General features: G+C 39.9%; 1 protein-coding gene across 2 annotated transcripts in view; it reads left to right on the top strand.

Moving 5' to 3' along the window:
• The window catches only part of LOC111055383 (enhancer of mRNA-decapping protein 4), a 113130-nt gene that overhangs the window by 53935 nt on the left and 46945 nt on the right, over positions 1–12250 (top strand). For both annotated transcript variants that reach the window (XM_039423854.1, XM_039423855.1), the window contains 2 exons: positions 10537–10692; positions 11123–11295. In XM_039423854.1, the coding sequence (XP_039279788.1) occupies positions 10537–10692; positions 11123–11295 (329 nt within the window). The remainder of the gene's footprint in view (positions 1–10536; positions 10693–11122; positions 11296–12250) is intronic.

Genomic DNA, 12250 nt, shown 5'->3' with positions numbered 1-12250 from the left:
AATAAACTGGAGGAAACAGGAATAATCTGGAATTTATCAACCTGAATATAATGAAACTTCAAGATCCCACGAGAATAATCTGATGGTTAGACAAAACAAGTTGATTGCTTTATCTTATAAGCGACGACAGCTCAACAGTCACGTAGTACTGAAATTCAGATTAAACTGGCAGTGATACAATATAGGACTAGTGCTATTTCTCACTGTTTATTTCAATATAAAATGATGACAATGTTCTCTTATTGAATTTTCTTAATAGAATTGCGATATTAGAGAGAAAATATAGCCACGGAAAATAATCACTCATAACAATAGGCTGTGTGAAACTTGGATTCATCTTCAAGACGTGACTAAATCACAATTAGAACAATAGTACAATAGAACTTCGACTGCTTCACTAACAGTACAATAAATTTTTCGAACCAACATAGAATTGTTTGAATTGAAATAATGTACATTTTATTTAGATTTATAACTGGCCCTCAGGTTTTATTTTTGAAAGAATATTAGAAAAATCGAATCATAGTTGAAGCTAATAAAATACGACTGTAGAGCATCATGACTTACAATCAAACGCAATTTATTCATTTACTATGGATAATCCATTGCAACGTAATTGACTTATATCCTACAGTATAATAACGTCTGTTAATTACTGCATCGTAATTTTCCTAATTACCACAGATTAAAGCAACTACCACCAGCTTCATTCTCTGACTTCAATAATTATTTAAACCATTACCTCATGGATAAATATTATTCAGTATAGGCTGACTTATAATTTTCTCCTAATATTATATAGTTTAAAGACTATAACTGATTTTTTTTCTTTTTCTTGATTTTTATAGCACCTAGTTAAAGACTAATAAGCTATTCTATTTTAACTTAAATTGATAAGAATATTGTTTGTGAAGGTAAAACCCATTGGTTGAGCCTTCTATATTGGTCAAGGATTAAATTTTTTTTTATTGTCAATACTATATCTATCTAGTCTAGAGACTAATGAGCTAATTTTTTCTACCCTAACTAACATACTACTTTAAAATGTTAACAGCGAATATCTCATTAGATATTCTTACTGATATTGATTGTTTAATTAATATGTACACTTATGACTGTACTATAGAAGCTAGATTCACTCAATCACTGCTCTGCTCTTTCACTGGACACTAATTGAACAAGCACTACACTAGCTCATACGGTTTCCTCCTTTTGAGCCTCCGCACCAACCCTCCATTGTCTAGCAGCTGGATCGCCTCAACGTTGTCGTGTTGGTGCAGTCGCCCCTCGTGTCTCTCCGCATGCCTCTGGATCTCGGTGGACACCAGGTCGACGTGCAGGTCTCTATGAAGATCGCTGTTCCTGACATACCAAGGAGCATCCACAATGTTCCTCAGCACCTGGTTCTGGAACCGTTGTATTACATTGATGTTGCTGTCTTTGGTACACCCCCAAAGTTGTATACCATATGTCCATAATGGCTTTAGTATCTGTTTGTACAGAAGTACTTTGTTTTGGATTTGTAAGTTGGAGTTTTTACCAATCAGCCAATACAGCTTCTTATATTTGATTCCAAGCTCCTCTCTCTTCTTCTTGACATTGGCCTTCCAGCGAAGCTTTGCGTCAAAGGTCATACCTAGATACTTGGAATCATTGGCATATGGCACAACTTGGTTGTTAATTGTTATAGGTATGGGCAGGTCCTTCTTATTGGTGAAGTTGATGTGAATCGACTTTGCTTCATTTAGTTTCATCCTCCACTTTCTAGTCCAATCTTGAATTTTGTTGATGGATCTCTGTAGTTTTTCTGTTGCAATATGAATATTAGTGTCTACTGATAATATGGCTGTATCGTCTGCAAATGTTGCTGTAGTATTCTCATCAAGGCTGGGAATATCGCTGGTATAGAGTAGGTAGAGAAATGGTCCTAGAACACTTCCTTGAGGAACTCCTGCTTTTATTTCCTTCAAATCAGAATATGAATTTTCATGCCTGACTCTAAAGTATCTGTCAGTCAGATAGGATTTTAATATATCTGTAAATTGCTTTGGTAGCACTTTTTCAGTTTGAAAAGAAGACCTTCATGCCACACTTTATCAAAAGCTTGCCCTATATGAAGGAAAGCTGCTGAACAAACTTTTTTCTCTTCAAGGCTCTTCTCTATTACATTCACAATCCTATGCACTTGGTCTATTGTTGAGTGTTTCACTCTGAAGCCAAATTGGTGATTTTGAATTATGTGCTGTCTCTCAATTATTGGTGTTAGCCTACTCAGTAAAATCTAGGGATGGGTATCGATACATCGATGTTTAAAAACATCGATGTTTCAACATCAAACATCGATGTTTACTGTTCGATGTTTTTCACTTATCGATGGTTTTACCTAGACATCGGTCATCCGATGTTTTTCCCAACTAAAAAGTAAAAACAATTCTAATTTTTTAATTTGATACAAGTTTTTTTTGTGTGAAGAGGATTATCTTGAGAGCAATAAGCAATAGTAACAGAATTACAATCATTATCTCTATCATATTATATTATAGTGTAGTATTCTGTTTAGTGTTATTTGTGAATATAGATCACTGTTGTGGAAGATCTAGCATAAGTTTTGATTTCCTGCTATTTTTATTTTTCAATCAGGCTCTCTGTATTTTTATGTGAGACTGTTGGATACTCTTGAAGATTTACATTACTTCTGTGGCCCGTGTCAAGGTTAGATAGTTAGTTATTTAGAATTGAATAAGAGGTCGGATTCTTCGTTTCTTAGGAAGAAAGAGTTTTTTCTTACTACAATTATTTCCTCAACATGTGTTTAACACTAATTAATCTAGCTCTGGAAAAGAGGTCCTCGTATTGTAAGGAGTGCAGATATCCATATAAAACAACTTAATCCATTTTCATTTCCTAAAAAATCTATCAGGTATTGAATGAATACGATATGAGTATCAATGATTGCTAAAATTAGCTTAGGGTGAAATTTCAAGACCGAATCCTCAAGGATATCCCGAGAGGTTTAAGACTAAACCATGAAGATGACAAATCTTGTGAACTGGAGTTGATGTATCTTTCTAGTCACAACCTGACTTCAATTATTCGAAAGACTGTTACTTGAATACCACAAATCCAAAATTGCTGTGATTCCAGTTAGTAACTGTTGAAATATTGGAACAATAGCTCCAGATAAAATTGTAGTCACTTTAGAAGCTCTTTTTGTGCTCTACAATCTGAGATCAGGTATAGCGATCTATCTCATATTCCAGTTACACCTGACAACAATGCTCCTTGTATTGTGAAAAACACCTAATTTTCAGCTTCAAGCATCATCACCAACTACATTGTCCTCACATTGATATTTCGCACAACGACATAAGTTCTTGAGATTATGTTCTATGAGAATCACCCGTAAGATACACTTCATTTCAGTATTTCCTAGTGGAGAGTCGCGCTTAAGGACACCTCAAGGATCAAAATTTCAAACACTTATAACTTTTGACACAATGCTCAGATTTCATCGTACTACACTTCATTCTTCTCCGCTCGTCAAGGCGGTCCAAAGTCATGAATCATAAGTCAAATTCGGCGAAAATGAAAAAAAATTTGTTGAGTGTACTTAAGCCCATATTCCAATACACAAAAAATGACCAATTTCTATATTCAAAGCTGCATGTCTTGTGAAATACTTCTGAAAAAATTTCCAAATCAAGTGAGGATGTGAAAATTGTCCCCCTCTACCCACTCCGATAAATAATACTTTCGATTCCAATACAATTTGGAAGTTAAGATTTTAAAAATGGCGATTTCAGTTTTTACATTTTTTCGTAATTTTACTGTTGATCAAGAGTTTCTAAAACGAGTCTGATACATCATGGAAGCTTACGGTTGATTACAAATTGTAGATAAATTCATCCTCTACGAGCTCAGTTGCCTAAAATCCATCTTGAATCACTTTTTGCTATCATAGAACTGCCAAAACCGTTAATATGAGAAAAATATCTACAATTTCCGGATTTTTTTCAACAATCAAATCTCACTTTACGAACATATTCTTTCATGAATTGTTTACAGCAGATGAAATAGAAAATTCTATTGTACATTTCAAGATCATGTAATAATTTTTATAATAATGGGTTACCGAGATACATTGCTTTGAATATAGACATTGGCCATTTCTTATGTATTGAATATGAAGTACCTACACTCAACAATAAATTTTCTATTTTTTGACCGAATTTGACAGTTGATGCATGATTTTGAACCGCCTTGGCGAGCCGAGAAGAATTAAGTGTAGTAAGATGAAATCTGAGCATGTAAAGCAAGTGTGAGCAAGTAAATTATAAGTGTTTGAAATTTTGATCCTTGAGGTGTCCTCTACTGAGGCGTGCCTCTACTAGGAAATACTGAAATTAAGTGCATCTAACGGGTGATTCTTACCCATGAACTTATGTCATTGTGCGAAATATCAATGTGAGGACAAAGTAGATGGTGATGATGGTTGAAGCTGAAAATGAGGTGTTTTCCACAATACAAGGAGCATTGTTGTCAGGCGTACCTGGAAATCTATATGACATAGAGCGCTCTACCTGATCTCAGATTGTATAGCACAAAAATACGCCTAGGGGGATTTTGAAATATACATCTAAATTGTAACAATCGGAAGATATTGTTGATTAAAAACTAAAATTCATCAGAATTGATTTTTTCTTCAAATTTTACTCATTTTTGAAAAATTATAACAAAGTACTCATTGGAGATACAGAGTTCCGAGTGATCTCATTTTTTTCAGAATTATATAATCTGGGAGAGATTTGGCAGAAATAGCTGAAAACTGGAAAATGAGCCGAAAATACGAGGTTTTTGGGCTATCTTGTATCTAGCACAAGGAAATCTTGCATGAAGAAATTGGTTCTGCACTTCTCTTATGTACCCAAATAATATATTAAAAAATCAGAACTACAATATAAATTGCAAGCACACCCCCTTTTTTGTCTATATTGACTGGACTAATAGTATCATCCATAAAAACGTAGGGCGATAAACGATGTTTAAAAACATCGATGTTCAAAAACATCGATGTTTACTGTTCGATGTTTTTCACTTATCGATGTTAGGATGAAAAAAAACATCGATGTTCAAAACATCGATGTTTTGTCTTTCGATACCCATCCCTAGATCCTTTCAAACAACTTGGCAAGCACAGGTAGCAATGATATTGGCCTATATGATGATACTTCATGTGGCTCTTTACCTGGCTTGAGTAGCATTATAACTTCTGCTACTTTCCATATTCCTGGTACAGATTTGAGTCTGAAAGAGGCATTCAAAACGTGTGTTAATTTTACTATTGCTTTTCTTGGTAGGTGCTTGAGGACTAAGCCAGTTATCATTTCGAATCCAGGGGTCTTTTTGTTATTCAGATTTCTTATTTCTCTTTTCACCTCTTCTACTGTGACACACATTATTTCTTGATTTGGTTGTAAGATGTTCTCCTCTGCTTCTAAAGTGTCTTCTTCAATTGTGTTGTTTGGTTTAAAAACGTTGACAAGATGATCTGCAAAGGTCTGTGCCTTTCCATCACTACTCCTTGCCCATTGTCTGTTCTGCTTCCTGAGAGGAGGAGATTGATGAATGGGTTTTTTATTTTTTTAGCTGCCTTCCAGAGTGAGTAGTCTGTACTGCGTTCTGCTGTTAAGTTTATCAAGTAATTATTGATTGATTCACTCTTGATACATTGAATCTCTCTCCTTAGTTCTTGAGTTAGATTGTTTAAAACTCTTTTGTCTTGAGGGGAACGTGATTGCTGCCATCTCCTTGCTCTTCGTTTTTCCACAATCATTTCTCTGATTTCCGCAGGGTAATTATTTCCAGTGGTTCTTCTTCTGAATTGTGGAGTATTACACCATGCTGCCTGTTGGATATCAGTAACAAATTTCTCTAACTCCCGATCAATCTGTTCTTCGTTTCTTAATGGCAAGTTCAACTCTATTCTTTCATCCAGCATCTTTTGGAAACCATCCCAATCCGTGTGGCTGTTGACTAGCGCAGGACAAGCATTTTCCTTCTGTAGAATTGAATCACTGAGAGTCAAAATGATGGGTGAGTGGTCCGAATTTAGATCGAAACTATCCTCTAAATGCAAATAATTTACTGATATATTCTTTGTCAGAAAAAAATCTATAAGATCTGGGATTTTCCTCGTATCAGTGGGCCAGTAGGTTGGTTTACCAGTTGAAAGAGCTTCGCACCTCATCTCTCTCATTGCTTCATAGAGCTGTCTTCCCTTGTGTGTTGTTAAGCGCGATCCCCAATGCACGTGCTTTGCATTGAAATCTCCACCAAAAATGAATTTGTCTCCTAACATATCAAGCAATGATAAATATTCATCTTTTCTGATGGAATATCTGGGAGGACAGTAAATAGCTGCAACAACAAAATGATAATTGACTGCTTTCACTGCTACACCTGTCAATTGTATTCTATAACTTTCGAGTTTCACTGAGTGTCGCTGAGTGTCGACCAAACGGCATCATCCTGAACTGGAATGGGGGCTTTTCCAGGAACTGTAAACACTGTTAGCTGTTTACTCTGCTCCTCCAATGGCACTTGCCAATATCCACTCTTCAAGTCGATTAAATAAATTTATTTAGCATTCCTCAATCGATCCAAGATACCTGTCATATTCGGCAACGGGTATGCATCTCGTTCTGTGAGTGCATTAATCTGACGGAAATCAATGCAAAACCGCATTTTTCGTTTAGCCTTTTTCACCAAGACAATTGGTGAACTGCAAGGGCTGCTACTCGGCTCAATCACCTGCTGGTTGAGAACATACTGTCGACATCCTCGTTTATAACCCGCCTGCATAAGCGGATTACGAGGATACGGACGTTGACGGAACGGTTCAGCTCCTTCTTTCAGCCTGATTCTATACTAGGAGGTGGGTCGCACCTGGCACATCTTGGAATTTTTTCAGCTCCATCTCCAGGAATTTTTCGAACTCCTCCTTTTCGGAAGTCACAGTCATCACCTGCTCCACTAAGGCAGGAGGCAATACCATCCTCCTCTGCCTTAAATCGAGTTTTGCTCGAATCGCCTTCAAATGGCTTAATCCCAAAATCATTTCGGATTCTAACTCGTTGATCACTGCCACTCTCCAGTATACTCGTCTACTGCACACTTCGGCAGTCAGCTTCAGCTCCTCCACTACGGGAAGCTTCTCTCCAGTCACCAAAATAGATTGATGACTGATTGCTTTAATCCGGCATTCGCCAGACTTCTTCAGCCGTCGTGCTGCCTCTCCAGAGACATAGGACAGCTCAGCCCCGGTGTCGACTAGTGCATTGAGCCAGACGTCTTGGACACGTACAGCATGAAGATACGTGTCTCCTGGGGCTGCGGACACTCTCTTTGCGTTTCTATTGTGCTGCACCGGACTTCATCTCTCTCTCTCGGACCCTCACATTCTTCCGGATAGTTGGTTCACCTTTTTCCCTGGGTTGAGGCTCCCACTCCACGGTACGGGTGCGAGTGTCGATCTTCACCTTGTGCTCCCCCAGAAACTGCATGCCGAATAAAAATTCGGGTGATAATCCTTCCATGATAGTGATCACTGTGGGCAGCACCTTTTGGCCGACTTTCAGGTTAATCTCCACCTTTCCATACAGCCGCGCTGCCGTTCCATTGGCAAAGACCGCACCCTGCTGTGTAGGGCGATATTGGTTGCCAGCTACTTCGACTGTTGTATACAGTCTGTTGTCGAACTGCAATTCCGGCTCTAGTTGGAGTTGATTCCGGGTTTTCACCACAGCCGCTTCATCCGTAGACCTTTTCTGGTCTCTCTCACAGGTGCAACTGGAACGAGACTTCCTGCATGTTGAGCAGAGAGAAGCTTCAGGGCACTCCGACCTCCAGTGACCCACTGCCAACATACAGGACCCACTGGAGTTGACTCCACAAGTCGTTGTGTTGTTGTAGGATCAGGTTCGGGACGAGATTTTACTGGTTTACGCACCTCCTTCTGCTTCGCAGCTCGTTGCCTCTGTTGTGCACTCTTCTCTTCGAGCTTTATTCGCTCATATTGTCTGGCTAGCTTATGTAGATCGTCAACCGAATAAACTTTGGCTTCCCTTATGTACAGCTTGTAGAGCCTCTGCAGCTGATTGAGAAGTCTCCTCTCCTCCTCATGAGGGTCTGAAGTTCCTCCACGTAGTCGTCGATGGCCTCGCCTTCACGTTGCCGTCGACCCAGGATTTGAGTATCCAGGTCCTCCTCGTAGGTCGCTGGATAGTAACGAGACCCGAAGTCTCTTACAAAGTCGTTTCAGTGATGCCAGAACCTCCTCCGGTTCCGCATCCACAAGGAACACCTTCCCGCTAACATTTCTGGTAGCGCCGGGAACAACTGCTCCCCTGTCAGCCCATAGGCTTGTTGTAATTCTTCGAGGCGCTCTAGAAAACTAGGAGCGTCTCCGTTGCCATCATAGGACAACCTCCATCCCCGAACTTTATCACACACGGTTCCTGGGTCCATAAATGGAGTGTGAGGTGCTGCAGCTCTGGTAGGCGACTTCGGTACGTGTCGAGGCACGTACTGGTGAGCTGGTGTTACATCTGGTCTCACCAATGCAGGTCTCGCATGATACAGAGTATCAGTATCCGCATTAGCCGGTATTGATCTCGGCGTTGTTGGCTGTAGCAAAGCTTCCTCATTTGGAAGTGGTGGAAGCATTGTGAGGAAACGTTGCCGCTGTTCCGCTAATGCTCTCCTCAATTCAGAACAGGTGCCGTCGGTTGGGCGATTCGACGGCGTCTCTAAGAGCAATTCGACGGCGTCTCTGCTCCGTAGGCGATACACCCATGAATGACAGGATTCGCCATCTGAAGCTGGTGACGCCTCCTCGGGTAATCTTTCGAGTCTGGAAGACTCCTGATGATCCTCCTCTATAGGAGGCCACAGTGACGTTGCTCCGTCCGCCTCGTGGTAACCCTCACTAGCTCCATCGCTAGCCTGGTTTGGACTGCTGGATTCGCCTGCTGTTCTCCTGTGGTGATCCACTAGAATTTTCCTAAGCTCGGCCATCGTACCTGTTGATGGTAACCCCGCCGATGTTGCTAGTTTCACTGCTTCATTACGATGGAGTTTGTAGATCCAGGACACTCCCTGATCGCTGCTTTCCTCTCGCGTCTCCTTGTCCTCTCCGCCGCAATTACACTTCTCTTCAGCACTCATCGCTGTTCTTCTCCTCCTACCTTTAGCCCCACGTTCGTGGGCCAATCTTCTGAGTAGATTTTGGCCCGCACCTTCTTCTACTAGAATTCCCAGTGTCGCTCTGGGCCGGCTAGACTCAGTCGGCTAGTCGGCGTCTGGGGTGGGCCGCAGCAGGGGACGGGAGGCTTATGTGGTGTCCGTCAACCACCCTCGTTCGAGTCGGGGGTTGGAACAGGGCTTTGAGTACCTTGTTGAAGTGATTCCCTCTTTTAGGAAAGAGGGGTCGTGCTTTCGCACTGCCTAACAGGGTTGGGCGGGGAGTGATAGGAGTAGGAATAATCTGGTGTCTTCCGTGAATATGGTCTACGGGACGGGAGAAGCGTTCCTAATTGTCACTGGCTGTCCTCTCGCTATTCCCGATGGAATTAGCTAGGTACAAGAGCCCTGGGACCGGGCGTCGTGGCTGGTCACCGGGTCCCTCACCTCGGGCACCGGCTGCTTCTGGCTATCAGGTCTGGCGTCCCGGGGTCGAGAAAGGCGTTCCCAAGCCTTACTCGAAGTCCTCTTGCTATTCCCGATGGAAGTAGAAAGGTAGAAGAGACTCAGAACTGGGCTCGCGGCTGGTCACCGGGTCCCTGACCTCGGGTACCGGGTGTTTCTGGCTCTCAGGATCGGCGTCTCGGGGTCGAGCTAGGCCTTCCCAAGCCTTACTCGAGGTTCTCTTGCTATTCCCGATGGAAGTAGCAAGGTAGAAGAGCCCTGGACTTGATGAATTGAATTGACCATGACCATCAAACATCGCACATTCATAAAGGCTGATTGAAGAGTTTCATCATCATCCATGATAAAAGGAAGTAATGAAGCCAAAAACCAAACAAATTTTAACAAATAGAAACTAAGTTAAACAAAAGAAACAAAATTAACAAATAGGGTTTCGGCACCAGTTAAGTAATGTGGTTCGTTTTGGTTCTAAAACCGAACTGTTTATTTCTGTAAAATCAACAAATTATAATGATAGGGATAGTGAAGCTGATGTAACAGCTGGGTTTACCAACTTATATAATAGTATTCATCACTATATCTTCATAAGCTTTGCAAAGATTGTGAAGCATGTGAAGCATAAACTTGAGGTTGAGGGAGGGTAAAAACCACCCCAAGAGTGAACTATGAGATTTTTTCAATCAATCAATCAATCAACCTTCAATTTTTTTTCTATCTTCCTAGTAGTGTTCCATGTAAGATATATCATAGTAATCATCACTATAATTTTTTGTTCAATTCATATAAAATAATAACCAAACGTTACTAATTAGTATTTGAAACATTTTGCAGGCGACGAAGACGATGACAAGCAGGAACAGGACAATCAGTCAGCTGTCCTCATAAAAATGTATCTCGTTCAACCAAAGTCTCTACAAGAGTGCAACATTCTTTTCCAAACACGTCAAAAATCAATTGATGGTCGATCTGGGTCACAAAATTCACTTGGTAAGCAATTAAACTCCTTGTTAAGACTATTTAATAAACATTACTCATTATTTCATAAATTCTGCTCAACAATCAAGAAATAAAAAGGTACGATTAATTTTTATGAAATAAGGCTATCTCACTTATAATCAGGGCTTAATTTGTGACGGTACGCACCGGTACCTTTGAGAGGGAGAGGGAGGAAGGTAGTTTTATTGAACATGTGGGAAAATGATGGTTAAAATACACAACTAGGAGCTTTAAAATCACTAAAAACGAGTTTTGAGAAGTTGAAATTTAGTTTTTTTGGGGGGACGGCCCCCTGGAACTTTCAATTATACAAGTTAAGCGCTGCTTACAATTTCTCACATGATAATAATATCATATACTGGTTAGAAAAAACCCCAACTTGAACCTCAATAATTTAAATGAAAATACAAATTGCTTTCAGGATACAATGAGAACGATGAGAACGGTGTTGGCGTGGGCATTGGTGGTGAGCAAGTGTCGGTGGAAATGGCAGCAGCTGCAGTGGCTCTGCCTTCAATGCCAATGCCCAACCACTCACCCATGCACATCAACCTCATCACCCCCGATGCCTTTGACGCCAGCTCAAACACTTTGGTAATTCAACTCAATGCATCATCCAATGCTCACTTGATCAATTCTATTTGAAATTACTCAACACTTGCAAAGGATAGTTTAATGGTACTAACTGTTCAAGATGTCTGTAAACAACTGTATTTTATTTGTGCCAAGATGTTAATAAAAACAATGAAAAAATTATCAAGTACCCTTAAAAAACAATGAAAAAATTATCAACTACCCTTTATTTTATTGCAACAACTCTAGTTTCAACTCTTCAAGAGTCATTTTCAATTTGAGTTACACTTGAAAATGGCTCTTGAAGAGTTAATGCTAGTAGTATTGCAATAAAATAAAGAATAGGCTTGATAATGTGTGTCTTAATCAGTAGACCTAAAAAGAATAATGAATATTAAAACTAGCTGATAATGTATTTACGCATTCATTTTGTTAAGATTACAAATTGGTTCGTATTTCATTGCAACTAGGCTATATCTTTGGAAACTATGTCTTCTAATTGTTCAAAATTTATAAAAAACTATAGAACAGCATAATTGAACCTATGAAAAGAATCCCCCTTTTTTAAAATAATATTCTAATAACATTCTTGAACTCTGTGTTCATATTGGGCCCGTTCTGTGTACATGAAAGGTGGTAAATTGCCCGATTCACAATTTACCCAGTAAAAAGTTCCGCGTCCCATGGGAACAAGTTTGACAGATTCTGTACCAGAAACTTGTTACCAGTAACAAATTCCTGCCCCACAATCGAAGCCTGGTAAATTGTGGCAGTACCACATTTGAAGAGCTCTCATTGGTCGATTGAATTGTAGTCTGCTTGCTTCTCTGCGCATGTCCAGGAAAAACAAGCTTCATTGGTAACCTTCCATATCAGCTCAACTATTGTCTATTGAACAATTATAAAAAATCAACCTGTCCTGACAACATAATAATAGTAACAATAACAATAATAAAATGTTTACATTTACAACATA

Source organism: Nilaparvata lugens, chromosome 3 (assembly GCF_014356525.2).
Source record: "Nilaparvata lugens isolate BPH chromosome 3, ASM1435652v1, whole genome shotgun sequence".
NCBI lineage: Eukaryota > Metazoa > Arthropoda > Insecta > Hemiptera > Delphacidae > Nilaparvata > Nilaparvata lugens.
Note: the sequence above shows the minus strand (reverse complement) of the source record. Positions and strands in the feature narration are given on the sequence as shown.